The following is a 27,079-nucleotide window of genomic DNA, read 5'->3' as shown; positions in this document are numbered from 1 at the left end:
TCTTAAGAATACTTTTTGCTTGATCAGAGCACAGACTCTGTCTGACACTGAACTGAAATACAGCTGAATGAGAATTATTTTTTGTCAGAATATCTCAGGATTTTTACCTTTTTTCTCAGAATTACAGAACTGATCTCAGAATTGTGATTTTTAATCTCAGAATTCCGGAATTCTGACTTTAATCTCAGAATTCTAACTTTGATCTCAGAACTCTGACTTTGATCTAAGAATTGTGGTTTTTAATCTCAGAATTCTGAGATACATTATAAATCTGAATTCTTGAATTCTGACTTTAATCTCAGAATTCTGACTTTGATCTCAGAATTCTGATTTTTAATCTCAGAATTTTTACTTTTTTTTCCTCAGAATTCCGACATTTTTCTCAGAATTCTGATTTTTTAATCTCAGAATTCCGGAATTCTGAAATACATTATATATCAGAATTCTGACTTTGATCTCAGAATTGTGATTTCTAATCTCAGAATCCATACATTTTTTCAAAAAAATGTTTTTCAACTTGTGGCCCTACAACTCTTGTAATCCCTTTTATATAGTTGCCAATAGAATTCTTTAGAGCCCACGTGGATACATGACGTTATGTAGGAAGAACTGATTTGCAAAGAGAGATTGTGTATGTGTGTGTGTGTGTGTGTGTGTGTGTGTGTGGCTGCGCGCGCGCACAGTGAAAGCGTCAGCGCGCTCCAACATCAACGCACTCGGCAGCTGTACTGCTTCGCCGTGATTGGATGGAGGGCGGTGATTTCTTCTGTCACGATTTGGGTCGCTCCCACTGGAGGACACCGACCGTCTGAGTCTGGGCTTCCATTCACTGAGGTGCTAAGCGGAGGAGGAGGCTGCACACCGGCAGCACGACAGACCCATGAGGGCTTCTGCTCACAGGCTTGGACTGGTGGCCACACGTTATTTGTCCTCTTGTCGGTGTCGGTGAGGAGAGGACGGGGAGAGGAGCGAGGAGAGAGAGAGACAGGGATATTGGGTGCTGGAGCGACCAGCCGACCTTTTTTCTTTCATCTGGGCTGCAGTGCGAGTCATTCACGATGCCGGTGTTTCACACCAAGACCATCGAGAGTATCCTGGAGCCGGTGGCCCAGCAGATCTCCCACCTGGTCATCATGCACGAGGAGGGGGAGGTGGACGGCAAAGCCATCCCGGATCTGACGGTGCCTGTGGCCGCGGTGCAGGCAGCAGTCAGCAACCTCGTACGGGTGAGTGTGAAAGTACCTGGATCCTCCAGTGACATTTTTATTTATCATCCAAACTTCCAGTGAAAGCGACACTCCTGCAAAAGCCCTGCTCTGACACTGGGAGGCTCTTATGTCACCAGTGTCATAAATTACTGGTTAGGGCAGGTCGTTAAATGGTCCATTCTGCACATATGGACCAGCTAATGTGTTTCTGAGTGGATTTCCATATAGACTTTAATAGTGTTCCACCTTGATCTGCCATCAAAATGATATAAAAGTGTCATTAACGCAAACACACACAGCTTTCAGTCTCCAATCTGCGGTAGCCATTGGGGGTTTTGTGCGTCTTTTTTTGCGCAACATGCCAAACTCTGCCCCCACTGATGATCAGATGGCTGCTCATTGAAGTTTGTGCAGCTGAAGAAACTAGTTTTCTCTTTTTCTTTTACTCTCTTTCAAGCAAACACACACACACACACACACACCAGATGTGCACTGTAGGTGTCTTAAAGAACCTCTGATTCATTGAGTGGGATTGTTGCAGAATTTGCAGTTTACCAGACAATTACTTTAGCAAACATCCACAACAACAACAACATTCAGCCTGCTCTTTTGTTTGTATCCATTCATTTATTTATTTAGTGTACCATAACATTAAAACCCATAAATAATACATATTATTTCAACTTGCATATTAAATCAACTTATTTTAAACTCGACTTATTTTACTTCCACATAGTCTCTCATTGACCTCGTCCACTTTATCTCTGCTGCCTCCTGTGTTTCTTCACTGTCATCTCCAGTCTAAACTTTGTAAATGTAGAGAGACACTGATGCCCTCCACTCCCCCACCACACACACACATGCATTAACTACAAAAATCAATACATGCCAAATCATCCACGCTGATCGGGGCGTTTGCAGACACTCGGCCAGGAGAAATCAGCAGCAGCAGCAGACAGCAGGGAACACTCTTGCTAGCTGCATCATATAATTATTGAACGTTTGTCAAAAAAGTCATTGAGAGTCTTTGTTCAGTTTGTGCAAAAATGAGGGAGGCTGAACTTTATCCTAACAGCTGTGTACGTGTAGGGGTGTCAGAATAAAGCTGTGTGCACTCATGTTTGATCAAGAAATTGACCTTTTTCTTTCTATATCACTTTTGACAGAATGTTTACGTTAGAGCTGAAATGCCACCCGTTTGTGTCATGCGTAGAGAACATGCCCAGCTCCAATTTTAGCCCACTATTTAGACAAACAGACCAGCAGGCCAGAGTGGAACATAAATACAGATAACATTTAGAAACAAAGGTCGCCAACATACAGTATATACTGTACATTAAGTGTAATCATCCGTCCTATCTTATTGTCATCAGTGCACCAGATTGGGTAAAGGTGTGAGGACATGACAGGAGACAGTGAGACACATTCTCAATCTCACCTAGTTTACATAATTCGCACAACCTGTTCTCTTCATGAATGTGTTTAAATCTGCTCATTTACAGGGTGAGGGGGAAGAATTCCTGTTCTTAACTGAGCAACTTAAAGATCACTGACTTCACTGAGTTGAATATATATATATGTTTGTTTAATTCGAGTTTCTTTTTTTGCCAGTTTTCTACAGATTTAGCTGGTAACTTACCTCTAATTGTGTTCACTGTGATGGTAAATCAACATCCTCTAAAATGGCTCAGAATTGTGTGTTTAACTCCAAGGAAAATCTTCTTATGCACCCTGTTTTCTGACATTTTTTTAATGTTGGCAAAATTTGAATTGCTCTGCACAATGAATCGCAAAAATAATCAAAATCACACTATACTAAGTACAAGTACATTTTGATGAAATTCTGTAATGATTCAAGAATTCAACAGCACAAACATCTTCATTATTCATAAATAATCTTTCTAATTATCAGTTGCACAAATTATTTACGCAATAATGGTCATAGATGAAGGAAAACCTCATGTGGACTGGAGACACTCGAGGTCCATTTCATCTCATTGTGAATGTCAGGACACAATGCCATGTTTTACCTCAAAATGTAAAACATTCTGAATCCTCCCAAAACCTTGGTTATGCATAGTATAGTAACACACGCACAACATTTCTGGAAATCGGTACGATAAATATCTCAACATTTGATCCAAAAGAGTCCCAATTAGTTTGAAGTCAAACTCTGTTACTTGATTTCAATGAAAAACTGCCTTTTCATTCATCGTCACTGAGTCGTTTATAACCCGTTGCTATCTGGCACACTTCTCCATCGCTCTCCTTGTCCTTGTTGATCCGCTCAGCTGATTCAGACACTGAGCAGAAGGCAGATAATGGCAGCCTCTGGCACGTGGATGTGTCTCAGATGATGGAAATGTGAGCGATTTAAAAGCTGGACACACACTGACACCGTGTCGTCCGACTGATATGGAGGAACTCTAGTGTCAGGACTAAGACAAAACTAGAAATAGCCCTTTTCCCAGTTTGTACTGGTGTCTTGACAGTGGTTTTAAACACAGCACTATATCACTAGACTGATATTGGTATTGGAGTTCACACAATGCTGATTGAGTCAATCAGCTCCACATGACTCTGTATTTCCAAGGCCACATCCACACGGCAACGGAGAGAAACCATTTTCTTTTTCTTTGCCATTTTAAAAAAACGTTTCCCGTAAACGCAGCATCATTTCATGAAATGTCTCCGTCCACATGGGACCCCAGAAACGCTGTAGTACATATGCCAGGCCTATAAGTTGCGCTGTAATGCTACACCAATAATGGAGAAGAAGACGTTATACACATTACAGATATAATAACGGAGACAGAAAGAGCTGAGCCAGGGGACAAATCTAGCTCACTTACTGAAATAATTTTATCTACTTTACAAGAAGGAAAAAGCCAGCTCTGCCTCACGAGTGAGTTTCATCTAACTGTATTTAGTGCGGGCGGAGAGTCAGTCTGACTGTGGACATGGAGCGTGAGAGAGGAACACAGAGACCACAGAGAGTCACTGACAAGAACGAGCTGTGGATGTGCAGCACAGAACAATCACTGATCTGTTCATTCAAGTAAAAATAGTGTCTGCGAAAATAGGGTTTGTTTTCTCCTCCCCTTATTTTACGATTGAGTTTCACTGATAATCTTCAACACTTCTTGTTCTTCACCCCCGTGTGTGAAATCACTAAAGACGGGACGTGTTCTAGTTATTATCTAGTGTCTTTTCAGGCTGACTTTAGTTACTTTTCGCTGACAGTTGGTCACACGAACGCTCAAACAATCTCCAAACACAAGACGGTGAATGCCAGCACAAGAGAGAGGTGGGACTGTGACATCTACACGAAAATGCAAGGCCAATGTTTTGACATTTTCCCACTCACGCTGTTTTCAAAAGAAATACGGTTTCATGTCTTCCTAAAACGCCATTTCTGTGTGGACGAAATGCCAATACAATTAAAAAAGGTTTGTGTATTCACCTACACCCGCTTCTGTGTGGATGGCCCCTCAGACAGCTCAGTGTTTACAGTAAATCTAGTTCGGCGACATTGCATTATTTTTTAATACTTACCCAAATGAATATTTCGTGTGTACTTCATACCTATTTGGTCGAGTGTTTTTTACCCCATGTCATGTCTGATAGTATTGCTTCACAGAGCCCGCTTTCAGAGGACACAGCATATAAATAATGTTTCTGTTCCCAAACACCAAATTGAAACTACACATGGCAACTTTAAAACAAAATATAGCCTTTTATTCTGTATCAAGTATAAGAACTTAAGAATATTTTTAACATTTATAAATATTCCAGTTTGTTTACTTAGTGTTGAAAATCAATAAACAGAAAATCAAAAACAGAAAGATTTAATTCAATAACTGAGTTGAAACAATAACTCGCACAATGCAGCAATGACACAGGCTAAATGTGTAAAATATGCAGCTGAGGCATGTAGGTGACAATAGCTGTGTGTCGTTCACTGACAGAGGGTTGAGGGTTAAGAAGTGGGTGAAAAGGAGGTATTGACAGAGAGCACAAGGGTGCTTGATAACAGCGTGTAAAACCAGCAGTGGCTGGTTGCTGGGTAGACAAACTTAATGGGATAAAAAGGACACCTAACACTTAAGTGCACACTCTTCAGAACACGTGTATGCTTTATTTTAGAAAGCTGATTCAGTTCTGCTGGAGATTGAGTTTTAGCAAAGATATAATGCCACACACACACACACACAGAGGAAGCATGCCACTGTCACTGCTGCACACTGATACAATTACACTGTTAACCCCATGCAGGGTGGACTGACTGTGGGGGGTAAAATCTAGGTCAACGAGACACTTGGAGATGCACACAAGATGGTATCGAGTCTCACTCTGTCAAAAGGTTTTCGCGAGGGTTTGTCACTGATTCAGCCAAACATCTGAAAGTTGCTGTTGGGGTGTGTGTGTGTTGTGTGTGTGTGGTTCAAAGTGTGAGCTCACAGACAGAGTTGCCTCAGTGCTGTTGGAGAGGCGTGCGCTCCTGAAGGAGTCAACATATAGTCTGAGTATGTCTCGGGGAGGGAGGGAGGAATAAATAGATTTACCGTTGAGTGAAGTATAGCTACACTCAGAACAGACAGGAAGGGAAGGGGGGGAGAAGGAGAGGAGAGGATGCAAGGAGCGAGACTCTGCTAAAACTGGCGAAGGGCGTGATGCAGAATGAGGAAAGAAGAGGAGAGAGAGGGAGTGAAATAGTCACTTACAGGCAGACGCCAGCATCCTGCAAGGAAAGCAAACGTGTCTCTGGCTTCTTCTGACCAGGCTCTGCCAAGCCTCATAGTTCACACAAACACACACATTCTCGTACAGCATTCTTAGTGAGGACACTCATAGACATGCATTACCAATGCATTACCTAGCTCTGGGGTTCCGCAACCTATAGAATGAAAAGAGCCATTTTTGTCCCTTCTCCACCCAAATTAAATTAATCTGGAGCTATAAACAGCCCTTTAAAGATGTGACAGAACATGACAAGCAGCCAATTAATCCTAATTTCCTGTGGTTTTTGAGTAATTTGTTCCTCACAAAGATGTACATACACGTCGTCTTCAACTGTCCTGCTCAATTAGGGGAGAATACCTCATTGCAATTTTGTTTAATTCATTCATTTATTCATAGACGAAAGGGCGGGGTCACACCCTGGACAGGTCAACTTTTAAGTCAAGCTTCAGTGAGGGCTGTCAAGGGCTTCAGCGAGTGATTTTATTTACAATCGGTGTATTATTTACTCATTGGTTCATAAAATGCTGTATAAAGGTGAAAAAATATCGGTTTTTCCAATCCCATTAAGGTGGAAAGAAATCAGAGAATATTCACAATTAATAAGCTGAAGTCACAGAAACACAAATTGTGATTATTTTGGTCATTTGACTGAAAAGGGATCACTTGTTGAATGTATTAAATTAAAACATTACCTCACAAGAAACAATCATAAATGTAACCACTCGAGCCAAACTGCATAATGTATGTAATACATTTTAGCCTTTGCACTTTGCTAATTATATTTGTGTGTATGAAATAATTGTTGAGCCCTTGTAAATATGTGCCACGCTCTTCTGTGCTCTTCTGTTCACTAGCAGGAGAAGTCGGCAGCTCAAGTAGTTTGTTCATAACAAATAGGAGCATCTCGCTTATCATTAAGCCTGTTTTTAGAGGGTGCAATGTTTAAAGTAAGGAGTCGAATCATGAGGTGTGCATTCTGTGTGGTTTTCTCTTTTTCACTTTTATCCCGACAGCACTTTTTCCAGCGACACCAGAGTGCAGCTGCTGTCACTGGGTTTTAGACTCTAATAAACGCTACTTACCAAAGACAGCTGGTGAATGCAGGGCAGTACATCACGTCTGCAGAGCCATTGTCTTCCCTATTGTGTTGACAGAGACAAAACATTTGCTGAAATAATTGATTTACACTCAATAGTTGGACAAATTAAATTATGACTCCTGTGTTTTTGCTGAGAAAAAACTAACATAAACACTGACATAATAGATTTTTGTGTATTTTTGAAGTGGCAACCAGGATTATTTTTCTTTTTAAGAAAGACTGTGTTCAATAAATATATGCAGTAGATGAAGAAAAATATAAATAATTCCAAGAAGTTGTCAATTGCATGGTTTCAAATTTGAATTTGAATTGTCATTGAATCTTTGGATTGTGTTTTTTTTGATTTCATGCTTAATGAAATCCAAACAATACAAAAGAAGATAAATGCTGGCTCATTGCACTCTGTCACCTATGATTGACAGCTGTTTGTTTTTCGCAGTTGCACCTTTCGGCCACAGCGTCAGCCACTTTTCAACAAACCACTTAACTTCACATTAATTATGAATTGAATAATCGACGGCGAGTGTTTGCCGCTTCCAGGAAACTCTTTGCTCGGTCTCCTGACGTGACTCTTGCTGGGGTTGTCCGGCGGTTTTGCCAACCTGTTCTTGGCTTCTCAAACTGCATTCTTCACATTTTTGAATTTTGAGGAAATTCACCAAGACACACAGTGACTGTGGCACACTTTGTGACCAGTCATTGTGAACATAGTTTTAAAGTGACATAATTAAAGCACTGACAGACGCATCAATGTTAAAGTAAACCTTTGGTTGAGAAAGAATTTGAGGAAGATTTAATACATGTTATCATAGTGTGAGAGTTCTTCTTCTTTGTGTCTTTTTAAGATGACACTGGAATATGTGTTGTTGGGGTTTAGTACAAGAACAAAGTAACTCAATGATAATTATGTTAACTAATGTAATAATTGCACAGAACAAAGTAGAATTACCTTCTTTAATCCTTCTTCGCCACTGCGGATGACAAGAGGAGAATTCATGTTAGAATATGAAAAGAATTGACACTTGAGGAGCAGACTGTTTGTTTCTGTGTTGTGTTGTTTGTGTGTTTTGTGATGATGATGATGATGATGATGTTGATGATGATGTTGAAAGCGGCCTCCCAGATCTCTGGAGCCACAAACTCTATTAAGGTATTTAATCGACGCAGCAGAATGAGACTGATGCCATCATTTCAGTGTAATTGCATTTTGTGCGTGTGTGTGTTTGTGTAGGAGGCCCCACGTTGTGTTCTGTTCAGTCAGCATCAACCCCGATAAACATCATGCAGAAGAAGAGAGGAATATTGTCCTCCTGTGTGTTTACAAAATCACGAGACTTCAGGAGGGACCATTATGTGCAATTCTAACTCTCTGTCTGAGCAATAAAGATTCTTTATGTGTGACTTTTAAATGAGGCAAAATGAAAAACATTTATTTCAACCTCTTACAAGACGCAGACTCAATGAATCAGTGCTATCGACAAAAAACAACACCTTTCGGGAGTATGCTGATATTTTAATTATCATAAACAATACTGTTTTTTGTGTTATTTTGTGTGTAACCATGCCAATCCAATTGTATTTATAAAGCACATTTTAAAAAAAACAGCAGTTGAACAAAGTGCTGCACAGTAGTATTAATTAATATGGTATATATATATATAATGTTATATAATTAATAACTAAACCAAGATGCATAAACAAACAAAAATAAGTAAATAAAACCATGAACCAAGACATAAAACACGCCAGTAGATGTGGCATCTTGCCCATGAAATGCAGAACAACAGACTCCCACTGTCTCAAATGCAGAGGAGAACAGGTGAGTCTTTAAAAGAGATTTAGAAATTGACAATGAAGGAATCTAATGTGTCTATGTGTCTAATGTGTAACGGCAGTCCATTCCACAACTTGCAAAAGCCCTGATCCCCCTCTGAGCTTCAGCTGCGATTTAGGTTCCACTAAGAGCAGCTGATGAGCTGATCTTAGAGACCACAGAGGCACATATGGCTGCAGCAAATCACAGAGGTAGGGTGGAATAAGACCATTAAGACTTTTATACACAAATAAAAGTATTTTAAAATCGACTAAAATCTGTGTGTCCTTCTGGACAAGCAATAATGATAATCTTGTCATTGTGTTTGTGCAGTAGTTATTTAATTCAGCCAAATATTCAGAAAAGGTGTATAAAGTACTGAGATGATCTAGATTAAAGGTCTTTTAGTTCACAGTGGTATTTTTAGAAAGAAGACATTGAGGCAAAAACAAGCAACTCTGATGGAAAAATCAATACGTCCACTTAAGATTGCCAAGTTTGGTTTCTGCAGTGAAAAAGAAGGCAAACCTGTGTCCCGATTTACTTGGAAAAATCATTACGCTGTCGTCAGTTGATGACTTATTTACACCGCACTGATAATGAGGTGATGTCATCACCACAGACCTCCTGTCCATAGCTGCACAGGGGTCAGCGTGAGACAATAATAAATGTCCGTCCTCTGACCTGTCCTCGTGCAGAACAATAGAGACAAGAGTCAGCCCGAAAGCCCACGCTGCTTCCCCACAGAGCTGGAGAAGATACAACATGAATGCATGGTTGAAATAGGTGTGAATTGATACGCACTCGCTCACCCTTCAGACTATTAATAGTGCTGCCACAAATACAATTTCCTGTCTTGCTGCAGCTAATGATAATAAAACAAGAGGTCCCATGTTGTTTGTGTGTGTGTGTGTGTGTGCTGCAGGTGGGGAAAGAAACGGTCCAAACCACAGAGGATCAGGTGATGAAGAGAGACATGCCCCCCGCATTCATTAAGTAAGTCCCCCCCACCACCACCACCACTGCTCTCACCCACAGTCACTCACAGAAATACTCAGTGACAGAATTATGGAAATGATCCACTTTATCTGAGCAGACAGAGAACTTGTTAAAAAGAGAATTCCGGGGCGATTGAATGTTCGGAAATGTGGCAGCGTTCCCAGATGCAACAAAGAGCCACTTCTGAGGCTGAGTGCAGATGACTCCGGCTCCAGCATCCAAAACCACTGACTGGCCGTTTGTTGTTTCCAGCTTGCATCCAGAGAGCTGACACTGAGTGTGTGTGCTGGCTGAGATCTGCCTCTCAGCAGTTCTCGATGTCAGACATCACTGCTGCACTTGCTCGTCTCCTGTGTTTATGTCAGTGCTTCTACTTTGCAGTTATTATCTGTCTCCAGTTTGGTTTTTTTTCCCACTTTTTCAGATATTGTTTAGTTTTCCAATTTCAGTCTTAGTTTTTTTTAGTTGTAAGAACCCCAGTCAGATCGACACGCTGCTCTCACATACACTACACCATAAATCTCACTCACGGGGCTTAGGAGGGTGCATGTGGGAATGTGAACCTGCCTAAATATAGACAAACTAGCAGCCATCGATACCCCGGCCAATGGGGGTCAAACACAGGAGGGACTTGGCTTTATCCTAATGCCCTTAAAGTCCATTACCTCTTTCAGGCCAAGGTAATTACTGAGGTTCAAAAAGCAGACGTTTCAAGTGATTGATTTAAATTTGTAAAATTATTACAAGCTCAGTTAATAATGTACAGCAAGCTCATTTACATCTGTTGAGGCTGAGAACAAAGGATGATAAATCCCCAGTCACCGCTCGTTTACATTTATTCTTCAGACATAAAGTTGCAGAAAGCTCTAAGTTTTCATCCAGACGATAATAAATATGCAAAATGAATTTTTATGCACAATCCCTGACTAAAAGGTTACCAGAGGAGCAAAATGTTTAAGCGCACTCATTTGGGTTTTCTGTGTTGCACGTCAGATCTGATCTAAGTGATTTATTCACATGGGGGGGAAGAAAGAAAAACAACCCTGCTGTTGTTCAATATATTTTAAATAATGCTGGGTTTAATTCTGACTGCTTGTATTACATGTCACAAAGCTGTGTTGTTGTTTTTGTTGCAGGGTGGAGAACTCGAGCTCTAAGCTGGTTCAGGCTGCACAGATGCTAAAAGCAGATCCGTACTCTGTTCCCGCACGAGATTATCTGATCGATGGATCCAGAGGGATTCTGTCTGGAACGTCCGACCTGCTCCTTACATTTGACGAGGCAGAGGTGTGTGTGTGTGTGTGTGTGTGTGCGGTTGCCTCTTTAAATTTCATGTGTCGTCCCCTCCGAGAATCACTTTTACTTCAGAGCTGTGGCATCTTTCAGGGAAATAAAGCTTTATTTAGCTGCACAGAGGGAAGAGGAACTCGGCTTGAAGCAAGTTTGTAATGGAGTCTCAGATGCACCCAGATGTAATCACTGAGCTCAAATGACTTCCTTCTGTCATAACTCAGGAGTGCTTGTTTGTGTGTGTGTGTCTATGAGGTTAGCTCTGTGCATTTATCAGCTTACAAGTGTGTGTTTGTGTGTGAGGACAGCTCTGTAAGTGGAATCACATTGTGCACGGGTTCACGCTCACTCATGTCTCACCACTAGCCTCATTTTTGAAAGAGTGGTCACAAGACGTACATCACAAGACACACACACACACACACGTGTGTGCATGTACGCACACACACCCAGAGACAAAGACAACACACAAATAGCAGGGCAGCATCCATATGCACATGTTGAACCCTATAAACCCTATAAAAACACCTATACATTACCTCATCTGGTGATGATTGTGTCTCTGTTGTTTTTCCAGGTGCGTAAAATAATCCGAGTATGTAAAGGAATCCTAGAGTATCTGGCTGTGGCTGAGGTGGTGGAGACCATGGAGGACCTCATCACTTACACCAAGAACCTGGGTCCAGGTCTGCAAGGGCGTTTTTAAATGGCAAACAAACAAAATCACTGTTAAAGTGTTGGTTTAACGCTGCTATGCAATGAGGACAATTCAATATGTTAGTTTACTACAGTTTAACTAAAAAGGACAATAGAGATAAAAACTTGGGGGATGAGACAATACCACTTCTTTTGTGTCCGATAGCGATGTCACAAAGTCGAGTAACTACCAATACCGATATTAGTCCGATACCATCATTTTAGACCACTTATGAAATATGAAGCTCTTAGTTCATTTGTGAACTAAGCATGACTCGGCTAAAATGCTTTTGCTGATTTGCATTTACACTTACACAGTATGTGCATTGTGAAGCATGTGATATATAGGAATTTTGGATTGTACCAGATTTTATATTTTTATGGGTCTGATATCTGACCCAGTGATTCTGACCAGTATCGGACTGATACTGATACTCTATGATACTATGAATGATAAAACATTGTAAATGCATTACACATGGTGGCCATATCGTCTTCAATGCACTACTGAACCATGAACCTCGCAATCGACCTTTATTTTAGACAGGTCTTCAGGATGAAGGTCTGTATGTCGTGGTAAAAAACTAAATTAAGCACTAACTGCTCCTCTGACACTAAGATGCTGTGATTAAAGATCACAGTCTTTTCATTGGCAGGAGAACAGCACCGTAAACAGGCTATTTATCATCGGAGCTAAAAGGTCAATTGTGTTGTCAGTGTGCTGTGGCATAACGAGCTGAGGGAAATCTGATGCCAAGGTTCCCCCTCGCACTTGAGTGATGCCATCATTGTGCGAGATCAGTCATTCACGAAGTAATGATGTTTGGACGTGTCGGGGCTACTCATTTTGGGAAAACACTGAGGGTCCGCTCACTGTTCAGCCTCGTGATTGTTCGAGCGCAGTTTTACCAAACCAATGTCCCGTGTTTAACCTGCCGTTGTTTTCAACTTGGAATAAACGTTTCACTAAAACAAGACCATGCATTATCCTAATTTTCTCTCTTTTTTTCCTCAGGAATGACCAAAATGTCAAAGATGATTGAGGAGCGGCAGCAGGAGCTGACGCACCAAGAGCACAGGCAGATGTTGGTCAACTCCATGGGCACGGTCAAAGAGCTGCTGCCTGTTCTTATATCAGGTGTGTGTGTGTGTGAGTTCATGTGCATGCACACTACAGTGCAGGTCACTGAGCATCCAACAGTTGTCATAGCAACACTCATAATTACAGTCATTAGTTGCTGGGTATGTCAGAATGACTACACACATTTCTCATACTGTACCTCAGCACCAGGATACAGACTATAATACTCTGTTATAGCTGCTGTTACTGCTCTACATTCAAATGGGAATCTTCACGGTGGTTTTTAGATTTGTTATTTTTTCTTATTTGTATTCGCTTGCTAGTCTCTGTGTCTCCGGGCAAGTTGCATCTGACGGTTGTGTGGATGTGAATGAACTAATGCGTATCATAGGTGTGTTACAGAAATGTAGACCGTGTGAGTGAATGGGTGAATGGCAAAATGATGGTGTGAAGTGCTTTGAGTTGTCATCAAGTCTAGAGAGATGCTAAGACTTTTGCAGACCATCTATAATCGGTATTGTCATATTATTAATGGTTGATGGTTATATGCAGGTAAGTATCACCTGACTCTACCTGACTCCACCCCCTAAGCTTCACAGAGCTATTTAGTGACATTGAGCACCCAATATGACTCAAAAGAAATATTTCTATTTCTACTTTTATTTCTGCTGCCTCCAAGTGGTGAAACGGCTAATACAGCTTTCAGTAGTGGCTTTAATGAACAGTTCTAAAACTATTGTTACAAATGAGTGCTCCTGTAATCATCACATGCTTGTGTTCCTGTTCCCAGCTATCAAGATTTTTGTTGCAACCAAGACGAGTCGAGGTGCCGGCGTGGAGGAGGCTGAAAGGAACAGAAGATTCACCTTTGAAAAGATGAGCGCTGAAATCAACGAGATCATCAGAGTCTTGCAGCTCACCACGTGGGACGAAGATGCGTGGGCAAATAAGGTACAAGCTGCGATGCACCTGAGAGAACTCTCTGGGGATTTTCGTCATTTCTGACCTTGAACAATCCCGATAACTCCAGCTCAAAGTCAGTCACGTTTCTCACACACATACACACACATAGCCACACAGTCCACATGTCTCTCTGACAATGTGAAAGCATCTCTACATAAAAAAAAAAAATCACTCTTTATTTGTCTCCACTTTTCCTTTTACTTGGTAGCATAACTCCTGGTTTTTTCTTTTTCTGTTTATTCTTTACCTTCTTCCTTCATTCTTTTCCTCCCTGTAGAAGGTAAGCCTGCTTCTCTCCCCCTCTGCAGTTTCCAGCATGCATTTGTCTGTATGTATGTATGTGTGTGTGGGTGTGGGTGTACGACAGAAAAGGAAAATATCCAAATGCTGTAAATATACTGTGTACTATACATATATATATATATATATGTATGTATATGTATGTATGTATGTATATATATATATATATATATATATATATATATATATACATACATATATGTACATATATTTATATATGTATACATGTGTATATATACACACATATCTATACATATATATATGTATAATATATATATATATACATATGTATATTTTATATATATATATAAATATATATATATATATATGTATATATATATATATATATATATATATATATATATATATATATATATATATATATACATACATATATACATATATACACTCGCACTTGCTGGCCACTTGAGGTTCCAAACGAGCTGAGCCGATACCATAAGTAACGTCATCAGTCATGAGTCATGAGCATGACGTCCAGTCATGCAGGAAGTACGGAACTAATCTTTTTAAATAACTGATTCTAAAGATTCAGTTAAACTGAAGACAACTGCTTTACAAGGCACTAGTCACTAGTTTTGTGTGTCGCGTATAAAACAAAGTCACGGTAGTGTCATCTAGCCATGCTGTGATGAACCCGCCCACGTTGAGGAGAAACTATATTGGAATGGAAAACCAACCAAACTGTGTAGAATCATGCCGGTACCATGTAGTGGAAAAGCACCATAAGTTTGTGCATTCAGAGATGGTCCTTTTCATACCTGGGTCATAAAATGGACATTTTCTCTCTTTTGGGCCTTTTTTTGTAAACCCTTGTGATGGTGAAGTGTGAAAATCCCTCAACTCCCTGTTTCTGAACTACTCAGATGAGCCTGTCTGGCACTTACCACCACTACAACCCCATTCTGATTGTGTGGTTTGTAATTCATCAGGTTATCTTGACTGCCATGTCATTTGGCTGATTAGATATTGGCGTGAACTGGTGTACCTAATAAAAGTGGCCGGTGAGCGTATGTGTGAATACAAGTGTATATACACATGCAGGTATTAAATGGTAAGTATGCAAGTATGTCCACTCACTGTTATCTGCTGTGATGACGTACTGCACACATGCTTCATTGTGTCTTAATGTCCACTTGAGTCAAATGGCATGAAATGTATGACTTTTGCTGAATATACAGTTTATAAAATGCATATTTTATGTTCACTGATTTTCTTTCCTCTTGCTGCTCATGTGACAGCGCTGTCAACAGCACAGTATGATGCCGTTTAGAGCCGAGTATAATCTCATGAAAATATTTTGGGCACATGACTTTTCCACTCTAGGACGAGTTAGTGGAACAAATCAGATTCAGGACTAGTCTAACCTGTAACCCGGCATGTTTTTCCTCTGTGCGTGTGTGCTGTGGAAGTAATGCAAACTCTGCCTTATGAGCCATGATACGCATTTACTGTCTGTGTGTGTGTGTGTGTGTGGGGGTGGGGTGGGGGCACTCGATGTCTGTCCACTGCTTAGGTCATGAATTATAGAAATAAACTAGTTGATGGAAAGACACATTCATAATAAATGGGCTGCATTGAAGTAGCTTCACTTGAGTGGTTTTCATCTGAGACAGGAAAGTATTTTTTCTAGTTCAATGAAAGGGTCAGATCGTTGTCTTATCATCATCAGGTAAATCGGTTCATTAGTAGGTTAAATATCTTGCAAGTGATGACTGTTTGTAAAACAGTAATTCATTATTGCTAGTAAACTCCTAGAGAATAAACTTTAGAAGTTGTCACCACATTTAAATATATAAGTATACATTCTCAAATGCTTTGATTCAAAGAATCAAAAGAATTTTACAATTTTATTTCTGTCAACAAAACCATCAACAACCTACAATATCCTCAACCCAAAGTCTACTATATTTCATTTATGGAAAATAGCCTGTATTTGACCCATTTTTTTTGCAATTGGAAATCACATTGGTGCAAACCAGCTTGTGTTTGTGCTTTGTGGACAGTAAGAAAAATATTTTTGCTTTTCTTTGGACAAGCAATCAATTCAGTGTATTTCTTTTTTAGCATAATTATAGCTATTTAAAGAGTAAAAAAAAATATTAGTTTGATGATGACCCCTGTTTACAAAGCACTATAATTATACTGTACACAACACTCTGTTTTCCCTTCACCTCAGGATATGGAGGCTTTAAAGAGATCTCTGGCTCTGATTGAGTCCAAGATGGCACAAGCTAAAAGTTGGCTCAAAGACCCTCTTGGACAGCCAGGTAACTCTGTGTGTGTGTGTGTGTGTGTGTGTTTTCTCTCCCAGGCTTCTTTTGATAGTATCCATAATCTCATCCTGTGGCATGTCGTTGTTCCTAGGTGACCACGGTGAGGTCGCCCTGCGCGTGATACTGGATGAAGCGGGGAAGGTGGGAGAGCTCTGTGCTGGGAGGGAGAGGAAAGATATTCTGGCGACCGCAAAGGCTCTGGGACAAATGACCGACCAGATCGCAGATCTACGAGCCAGGTGACGAGGAATTGAAGTGATACAGTTTTCTTTACAAGTGTTTTTTTTTTTTGGTCATGTCAACTGTGTGTTTTTTCTTTAATGACAGGGGCCAGGGCCAGACCCCGGGCTGTGTGCAGCGTGCAGCCCAGTGCTCTCAGGGCTTGGACTTGTTATTTGGCAAAGTGGACGGTGCTGCGCGCAGACTGGAGGCTCTAATCAATGCCAAGCAGGCCATTGCCAGGAGGCTGGACGCCGCACAGGTCAGACAAAACAACAGCACAATAATCCACGTCTACCTTCCCCCCAGTGGATTACAAAGAAATAAATGTATGTGTAATATAATAAGCACATTGGCACCAGTCAGTTTTATATTTTGGTCCCTTAATCACCTTGAAACATGGGGTCCTCACTTCCTATTTTGCCTTGTTACATCACATTTATCATTAGTAGTTTGTCCTGTCAACATTGAAGGTGTTATTCTTCAAAACGTGGCAGATGAAGTAGGAAATGCAACTTTATACATTGGTATAAATGTAATTGTTGCTTTAAAATGAAAATAATTTCATTTAATAAAGTCATCTTCTGTACTTTCCTCAGGCCTGGCTGGCTGATCCTAACGGCGGTCCTGAGGGGGAGGAGAACATCAGAGCGCTTCTTGCCGAGGCCAAACGCATCGCTGATCTGTGCGAAGACCCCAAAGAGCGGGACGACATCCTACGCTCCATCAGTGAGATCGCAGGACTCACAGCTCGACTCGTGGAGCTGCGCAAACAGTATGCTCGCGCTCGCTCTCTCTCTCTCCTGACACGTGCATGACTTATGATTGCATTAAGTAACTCTTAGACCTTCTTTTTCTAGGCTCAAACTGCAACCTCATGCCGCCAATAGCTGGCATATTTTACCTGCCTGGAAATTATGCTGTTGCTTGTCAACCACGGGCATCAGTCCCACCATAAGGTTTTTGAGTATTTCAATATGACGGGGCTGTGGTACTTCGGTGCGGTGTTTCAGTTTGAGGATTGGAGAAAAATACCACTCTGCTTAAGGTTCATGCCATTAAATACCACCTTTGAAAATACATTTTTGTTTAGTGCTGTGGCTTTACTAGATGTTACAGCACCATTATGGACATGTTTTATGTTCCGCACCTCCACTGCATGTGTTGGCCATAAAAGGAAACCAGGGATAAGCGCAGCTGTGCTCCATATCCATGCCAAAACTATGGATCTGAACTTTAAAAGGGAAAGAAATATGCAAGTGTGCTTGAAGAGCTTTTTATCAAACATTTTCTTCTCTGAAACAGTTTGTACTTTTGGATGTTTGCTGATAATATACAAGGTCACCAACAGACTACTACAATTCTATTCTTTCATCTTTTAAAGTAATGTGTTAAAGTTTTTATATCTTCATTTGTGATGGCCGTTAATTATTGTGTATTTCTGTTTAAAACACACACGTTCTCACAGTATTAAGAGAAATATACAACATTCATCTTCAATTAATGGATAAACAAGACAAAAATGGTAACAGAAGTAGAAGTGGCATTAGCCTTCAGTGGTATTTTTATGTAAGGCCGATGTCTAACAGGGGTCTGGTGAAACTCTATATTTTACAGCTAATTTCTAAAGCTGTATTCTTTTTCTGTTGCTGCTGCAGGGGTAAAGGTGACAGCCCAGAGGCCCGAGCACTGGCTAAGCAGATTGGAGCAGCACTGCTGAACCTGCAGTCCAAAACCAACCGGGCTGTGGCCAACATGAGACCAGCCAAGCCGGCTGTCACCTTGGAGGGAAAGATGGAGCAGGCACTCCGCTGGGTGAACAACCCTGGAGTGGACGACAGAGGAGTAGGTGAGTGGGTATGGACGACAGAGCGTGTGACACTTTGAAGATTAGCCATCAGATACATGAGACCACAAACTGTCAGGCATGAGAAACATTCATGTGTAATTCAGAAATGACCACGTTGGTGACTGGTGTTATTTCCTTATATGCCCAAAATAATGTATCTCATGCATGAATCACCCACTGACCAACTAACCTGACTCACTTTTTCTAATGCCATGTTGCTGTTATTTGTTTTGTCATTTTCTATTCCCTCTTTTCTCCCATGCTTCCCAATGGGAGCAGAGTGTGAGAGGCTAGAGTGGGACACAGGTACCTGTCTGCTGCATGCTTTCTTAAACCAACAAACACTACAGGTTTACAAGTACACTGTGAAAATAATTCCTCAACCTTTCCCTTAATCATGTTATTTATTTGTGCGGCAATGTAGAAATGCTCTTAAGAACGATGCTCAACGCCATGATATGATGTAAGAAGACTTCTGTGTTTTTCCCTCAGGTCAGGCAGCAATCAGAGGGATGGTTGGAGAAGGGAAGAGGTTGGCAGGAGGCTTACTAGGCCCATATCGTCAGGATATGATTGGACGCTGTGACCGTACCGAGGCTCTAATGGCGTCCTTGGCGGACATGGCAGGCAGGGGCGAGGCCGAGGGGCCTCACGCACGTGCTACAGCCGCCCAGCTACAGGACAGCCTCAAGGTAGTTCAGTCAGCGGTCTCACAAACACATGGACTAATCGAGACTCATATGAAACATATGCTCTGCAGTCACACCTTTTCAAACCTGCAGTGAGCCTTTAAATGCAGAAGCTTAAATGGTGGAGCCACAAGAACAGTATTTTGCATGAATGATGCATGCATGTTGCCTGTTAGTCTTGGTGCACAGCTCCACCTAGTGGACTGACACATCACACACTGTTCCCACCAGGACCTGAGGCGGCACATGCAGGAGGTGATGACCCAGGAGGTATCGGACGTATTCAGCGACACCACCACCCCAGTCAAACTGCTGGCTGTGGCTGCAACTGCTCCTCCTGATGCGCCCAACAGGGAGGAGGTCAGTGAGTGTGGTGCTCACAAATATTCTATTTTTCTACTGATTCTGTTTTGCATTTGTTGTACTGGATAGTGCTAACAAATGTGTAAACGAGTTCTGACTGCATCATCTTTAATGTCTGTCAAAGGTTTTTGACGAGCGCGCTGGGAACTTCGAGGCCCACGCAGGTCGGCTGGGTGCGACCGCAGAGAAAGCCGCTGCTGTGGGAACAGCCAATAAGATGACAGTAGAGGGGATACATGCTGCTGTGAAACATGCCAGGGAACTCACTCCACAGGTGCCAGTTTCCTTTCAGGCTTACTCCCATGATTTGCACGATTGCTTTCAAGTCTGCCTTTCACTCTCACTAAATGGGACACTGCTGTGAATGCCCAGGTGACCTCTGCTGCTCGGATCCTGTTGAAAAATCCAGGAAACAGAGCAGCGTACGAGCACTTTGACACCATGAAGAACCAGTGGATTGACAATGTGGAGAAACTCACTGGTGGGAGTCCTCGCAGTACTTGTCGTAATTAAAAAAAATTAAAAAATAGTAGTGGTCAAACTGAATTGTTGTCTCTGTGCCTCCAGGTCTGGTGGACGAGGCCATCGACACCAAATCCCTACTCGACGCCTCCGAGGAGGCTATAAAGAAAGACATCGACAAGTGCCGAGTTGCCATGGCAAATGTTCAGCCCCAGATGCTTGTTGCCGGGGCAACAAGCATAGCAAGACGAGCTAATAGGGTCCTGTTGGTGGCTAAGCGGGAAGTGGAGAACTCTGAAGATCCACGTTTTAGAGACACTGTGAAACACGCTTCAGACATCCTCTCACACACCATCTCACCCATGGTCATGGATGCCAAGGCAGTGGCTGGGAACATACAAGACAAAGGTGCAGGAATACAGCATGCAAATGCATATTCGAGATACTGTGCTGTCGGGAAAAAGAATGAAAATGTTCACACAACTTTACCCCGCAGCTCTGCAAAAGGCATACTTGGACTCTTGTCTAAGGATCCTGGCTGCAGTGGGAAAAGTTAGAGAAGCTTTTCAACCTCAGGAGCCCGATTTCCCTCCCCCACCTCCTGACCTGGACCAGCTTCATGTGAGCACACAAACACACTTTCTTACAGCAGCTCACCATTAGATAAAATAAATATAAAAGATTCCTTTATTGTCGCTATAAGCACCGTACAGTGAAATTGGGGCAGAGCATTACGTGGTAAATATGAAAGGTAATGTTAAAACTAGGCCACACGAGGATTCAGGGGCCTCACAGTAAGAAGTACAACAAATAATAATTTAATTTACATTCTGTAAACCTAGCTCATAGAAGACTTCTTAATCAAACAATTTAGTCAAAATTATTCCGGGGGAAAACATAATTTTATCTCGTAGAAAAACTCTGACTTCAGGAGACAGAAATTACAAATTAAATTGTCCACTATGCAGTGATTTATGGCATCTTTCAAAAACTATTGTGGTTAATAAATATGATCTTTCATAGCAGTAACATATGTGTGTGTGTGTGTGTGTGTGTGAATTTTCAGGTCAGTGATGAGCAGGCACCGCCCAAACCCCCGTTGCCAGAGGGCGAGGTGCCGCCGCCACGGCCCCCTCCTCCAGAGGAGAAGGACGAGGAGTTCCCAGAGCAGAAGGTCGGTGAGGTGCTCAGTGAGCCCATGATGGTGGCAGCCAGGCAGCTGCATGATGAGGCCCGCAAGTGGTCCAGCAAGGTCAGTTCACACACGCGCACAAGTCTGATCTTAAAATCAGATTACAAACACACACACTGGGCTTTTGACACATTTTAGCAGGAAAAGCTCAGGTGTTGCTGATCCCGTCAACGATGGCTCAGCTCAGCTCAACTCAACTCAGCTCAGCTCAGCTCAGCTCAGCTCAGCTCACTCACCCTGAAACTGAGGAAGGTAAATGGAACTCAGCCATCATTCATTTGATTATTTACACCTATGATTTTCTTACTGACACACCTGTGTGATGAGGAAATCCCTTCTCACATGCTAAGAAAATCCTAATATTCAGTTGTTTTATTTCATTTGAAATCATGTGGATCCAGAAATGTGGAGATCGGTGGCCTGACTTATTTGTTCAAGGTTTCACAACGCAAGGTTGATGATGGCGTTCAAAATACATACAGTATCAGAAAGAGAGCCATCTGTGGAGAGACAATCAAGTGCATTATCTCTGAAGTTGTGTACTCTACACACTTTAACACGCATTATTGGTGTCTATATGTGTTCCCTCTATGTGGTGTCCAAGAGTTCTGTGTGGAGGAACTGTTTATTGGAGCAGTTACGCTGTGCACTGTATACAACCACTGATAACCCAGGAATAAACCCCTCGTACCTTCTTTCCTCCTGGAAGCTCGGAAACAGTTTTCCCCTCTAAAGCTCTTCTGACAGTTTTTCCACAGCCATGCATCAGGGGTTTCCTTGGGAAACCAGGTAGAAAACACTTTTGTAGCGTCTCATCATTACACTAAGTTCACCCAACACACTTCTAGACTCTTAAAGGATCCAACCACTGGTTTTAGCTTCAGGGTTCAGCACATCATCCATCTGCTTCCTGCCCAAACTGCTCCCCTTTCCCCTTTTTTTTTTTTTTATCGAACCATCTTTTTCTGTGCAAGCAGCTTTCATTTCCCCTCTCCCTGCTCTTTCGTAGTGCTTGCATTTGCTCCTCCTGTCCTCTGTTCTTCCATCCAGTGCCTCTCATACTTTAACTAAATGCCTCCTTTTCCCATGCTTCCCTCCCTCCTGCCATCCCCGGCTCTCTCCTTCCCCCTTTTCTCTGCATTCCTCCTTTTTTTCCCCCCCTGCTCCCTCTCCTCTCCTTCCCACCAACCAACCACAACAACCTCCCCATCCCTTGGCCCCAACCCAGCCTGAGGAGGAGGAGGCAGTAGAGGAAAGGGAGGTAGATGATGAAGATGAGTTTACTGATGGTGAGGATGACTATGAGCCAGAGCTGCTGATGATGCCCTCCAACCAGCCTGTCAATCAACCCATTCTGGCAGCTGCCCAGTCTCTCCACCAGGAGGCGCGCAAGTGGTCCAGCAAGGTCTGCACACATACATGCACATGAGCGCTGGCACACAGTCACATGTGGGTCAGATAGTACGTTTAAAAAAAGCTCCAGGTGTTTTTGAGGATGCTGGGAGTGTTAAAAAGTACTGTTTGACCCCAAAACTCACTCACTCACACATGCACGCATGCACATACACAAATGAACCTCCGCAGGACAAAGAAACCCACCGACAGTCACAGAGGCTGTGCAAATGTGAGCTCTGCATCTGTCTCTACCATGGAAACTCCCAGCCGGCTGCATCTTACTCTTGCCGCATCGCACCCACACACGGTTTGACACATGGTTATGCTGACACCTCAGGTTGCACTTAAGGTCTTAGAGGATTCGTTGGAATGGCTAGTCTGTTTGTTGCACCACATAAATAAATTAGCATTTGCTTCACAAGTCCCTCCCCTATGTTCATGATTAGGTAAAGGGGTTTAAAGGAGGGGCCAGACGCTCTGTCTCGCTGTTATCGCTGTTGTCAGTCACTCCTTGTCTGGCCAACCTGTGAAGCCAAGGATGACAGTTTCCCAAAGACTTCTGGGTGATGTAGCTTTGCCGTTAGACTGCCTGCTTGCCTAGTATGACCGCCTGCTTCTGCTTCTTGTAGTCTCAGGGTGTGTACTGATCACTTAGAGCACTGTAAACATCACCTCATGGGCACTAACCTCAGGTTGACTGTGAATTGGGGGAGATGGTTAGAACCTCAACATAAAACTCCTTGAGCGACTGTCTGTGCTACTGAGCTCTTTCACTGCATGCAGCTTTCTATTAATCCACTTGAAAATGTTGTGCCTGTGTTGCGTTTGTTATTCAACAGCATTTGTAAGGAGAGTTTGATAGCACTGCTTTCACTGTCCCACATTTTGGGAAAATGTGTGGCAATGTGACCCATACACCACGTTTCTCCTTCATTCCATCCCTTATCCAAAGCCATGCTTCTCTTCTCCAGCATCCTGTTCACAGCTCTTACTGCTCCCCCATCTTCTCCCCCCTCTCCTGCTTCTACACAGGGCAACGACATCATTGCAGCGGCCAAGCGGATGGCTCTGCTGATGGCAGAAATGTCCCGGCTGGTGCGCGGCGGGAGCGGGAACAAGAGGGCGCTGATTCAGTGCGCCAAGGACATCGCCAAGGCCTCGGACGAAGTGACGAGGCTGGCGAAAGAAGTGGCCAAGCAGTGCACCGACAGGCGCATCAGAACTAATTTGCTGCAGGTGAGGGCATACGGTGCACTTTTAAGAAGACCTCTGTCTTTATACAGGAAGCCATTCAAATATTTGTTCTGCTTCCACAGGTGTGTGAGCGCATCCCGACCATCAGTACTCAGCTGAAGATCCTGTCCACGGTGAAAGCCACCATGCTGGGACGAACAAATATTAGTGAAGAAGAGTCCGAGCAGGTAACCTGGACATAACTGGTTCTGCTGGATTTGGATTGATAGATCACATTTTGAACAAAAACATTGGTATTTATTGATGATTTGTCATGTTATTGTCAATACCTGATCAGCTTATATGGGAAAGTATTAGTGCAGGTATTTTTATTACAGATTGTAGTAACGTATTTCTCTAAAAATGAAGAAAAAGTGGAAAGTTACTACGAAGTACATCTTGTACTTTCAATGTTATGCTACTTTAAAGAAGGAAGGGAAGGTTTGCTTTGCTATTCTGATTTAGAGTTCACAATAAAATCATATAAGCTTTGAAAGGAACGTGGACCACCACACAGTATTTTAAATTAAAACTAGCAGGAGCATAAATGCTGCATTGATTCATCAGTGATGCAACACTTCAGAGACCTATTATAGAGAATTTAACTGTCTAATCTCATTAGAGCTGAAACAATTACTAGATTAAATAAGTAATTACTAGTTTTTCATTATTAAAACAAAATCTGTTTGTTTCAGCTTCTCAAATGTGAATATATTCTTCGTTACTTTGCTTCATATAACAAAGATTTTTTTTAAAAACTGAATCATTTTGGTTTGTGGCCAAAACAAGACATTTGAGAACATCATTATTTCCAGGTTTGACAATCCACACGATTAATCGACAGATTTAATCTTTAATCGTTTAAAATCGTTAGTTGCAGCTTTAAATGTAATCTACGACCCATAAATAAATTTGTGGAAGTTTCTAATTGAGTTAAAAGAAAAATGTCTCTGTTACAATCTGTAATCTTTTTCAATACTATTTTATTAACTGCTCCACTTTCATATTATTTCCCTTTTCTTCTTCTTCTTTTTTTTTTTTTTTTTTTTTTTCTTACCAGGCCACGGAGATGTTGGTCCATAACGCTCAGAATCTCATGCAGTCAGTGAAGGAGACGGTCAGAGAAGCAGAGGCAGCTTCCATCAAGATCCGTACAGACGCGGGATGCACCCTCCGCTGGGTGCGCAAGACCCCCTGGTACCAGTAAACAAACTGTAAACTGGTCACTCAAAGCTAGTAAATACTCTAAACTTGGCACAGATAGCACACACTGTATGTAAAAGTAGTAACGTGCACACTCATCATGAGTTAATTTCTTCCAAGAGGAACCTGCAGGTGATCATGTACACACTCCAGCAGTGAGGGAGTGTGTATTCTTTTTTTTTTACCAGGACCATTGGTTTTGGTACTAAGCCGGTTCCGTTTGTTGGAGTGAAATAAGCTTTTTTTGCTCTCCACTTCCCTTTATCTGTAACTTTTTAATATATATTTTTGGTATGTTGTGTTTTTCGAGAGTTTATCCAAATCCCAGGTATATATATATATATATTTTTTGCATGGAATTTTTTTCTACTTTTTAAGAGGGTTAATTACGACAATAAGATATTGTCTCCTAGATGACGTTTGATCTTCATTCAGTTTTTCTTTTTTCAGGGAGAGTTTCTTATTGTCTATTGTACATACAATAACTATTTGTTTTATGGACAACACTAAACAATGAGCCGTAAATTCACTGAGTCCGACGACACTCGAGTGTGAGGTCTCGATTCTCTCTTCATGTTTACTTATAGAAACAACATGGTTGTTATCTGTGGATTTTCAAGGGTAACTCATCCTCAAGTAGAAAGTTATGACTTGTAGGTAAATGACAGTTTCTCAAACTGTCAGCATAGTTTGAGAAAAAAAAAAGGATGGTTGTCAATAAATTACATTTTATTGTTAAGTCGGTACTTATAGCAGACATGAGGAATTCGCTTAACAATGGCAGCATGACTGACAGTAAGCTTAAAGTCAAGGTTAGTTCAGGTGTTTTTATGCGTTTGTTTAAAACTCTAAACAATGCCAAAGGTTTTGTTTTATTCCTGTAAGCTTCATAAGGTTCTTAACAAAAAAAATATCCTGTAGAACTTTTTGTGGTCTTGTTTTTTTAGCAAACAAAAAGAGAGAAACTGTATTATTGTTTTTCCTGCACTATCTCTGTAACAGTTGAACTGTTGACTTTTCTTTTTTTTTCAAAATGATTCAGAACCTGTGATTTTAAAACCACAACATCCTGTTTTTAGAAATGTACCCTCATGTGAGCTCAGTGGTCCCAGTCGATAATCTGAAGTAGAACTCTGTGACAGGTTTTCTAGATGTTGTCAGTGAATTGAGAACATTAAGCAACATCTTAAATGTGAGATCAGGCATCGACTTCACGCACATTTTCATTCCCTCAACAGTTGACATTTCTTTACACAACAGCAAATGTTACTGTTAAATGGAGAATTTGTGTGCGCCTGTGTGTAAGCTCCCCCCACTTACAGGCAGTACGAAGGAGCAGTGCCCATGAAGGTAGGGATTGTTTTGTTGTCTTTATTTGGGCCTACTGAGTATGTAGCAGTCACTGAACCCCCACACTGATATTGAAAGGGTGTATGTAGTTCTGTGTGTGTACCTGACGTGTCCGTTCACAGACTGAATGTATTCTGATAGCGTCTAGCCCTGCCAACACATCTGCTGTGCCTTGGAAGAATAAAAAGTCTATAATTCTGACTGCAGTCAGTCTTTTTTTCATTGGTACCACCATGTTAACAGGCACAAATTCTGTGGGAATTCTGTTTATCATGATTTGAGGTCATTGGCATGCAAACGTGTGGTAATTATGGGTGAAGCCAGGTACCTTTTTCCATTACCATTTATATTCTTTACATTAATTTACATGCTAAGTTGTTTGGTCCATATAATGTAAGAACATTTTCAAATATCTATCAAGGTTTCCAAAAACAGAAAAATATGGCATCCTCAAACAGAAATTAAGTTTTTCTGGTTTAGAAGCAGCAAAGAAACTAGTATATATTAGCATTCAAGAAACTAAAAATCAATAAAGTAAAAAAAAACAAAAAAAAAAACGAGCCAATTTATAATAATATTCAGGTGTCATGGCTGCGTGTTCTCCACATGTTTTCTCCAGTTTCCTCCCACAGCAAATT

The 27,079-nt window shown here is 41.6% G+C and overlaps 1 protein-coding gene across 7 annotated transcripts; it reads left to right on the top strand.

Moving 5' to 3' along the window:
* Positions 1-747: 747 nt before the first annotated feature.
* LOC122781761 (vinculin-like) lies at positions 748-26,642 on the top strand. 7 transcript variants are annotated; one of them, XM_044045759.1, is made up of 24 exons: positions 748-1,226; positions 9,789-9,859; positions 10,999-11,149; positions 11,730-11,838; positions 12,864-12,986; positions 13,720-13,880; positions 14,170-14,172; positions 16,390-16,480; positions 16,578-16,725; positions 16,814-16,967; positions 17,305-17,480; positions 18,364-18,554; positions 18,834-18,860; positions 19,047-19,246; positions 19,475-19,603; positions 19,731-19,880; positions 19,979-20,087; positions 20,174-20,476; positions 20,565-20,689; positions 21,135-21,320; positions 22,489-22,665; positions 23,688-23,891; positions 23,972-24,076; positions 24,949-26,642. In XM_044045759.1, exons 1-24 carry the CDS (start codon positions 1,059-1,061, stop codon positions 25,093-25,095), a joined length of 3,408 nt encoding a protein of 1,135 aa, XP_043901694.1. In that variant the 5' UTR covers positions 748-1,058; the 3' UTR covers positions 25,096-26,642. The 7 variants fall into 7 exon arrangements, with proteins under 7 accessions (XP_043901694.1, XP_043901696.1, XP_043901697.1 ...); XM_044045761.1 differs by lacking the exon at positions 14,170-14,172; XM_044045762.1 differs by lacking the exon at positions 18,834-18,860.
* Positions 26,643-27,079: the final 437 nt, after the last annotated feature.

This window comes from Solea senegalensis, linkage group LG15 (genome assembly GCF_019176455.1).
Source record: "Solea senegalensis isolate Sse05_10M linkage group LG15, IFAPA_SoseM_1, whole genome shotgun sequence".
Taxonomy (NCBI): Eukaryota; Metazoa; Chordata; class Actinopteri; order Pleuronectiformes; family Soleidae; genus Solea; species Solea senegalensis.
This window is presented reverse-complemented; position numbering and strand designations above follow the sequence as displayed.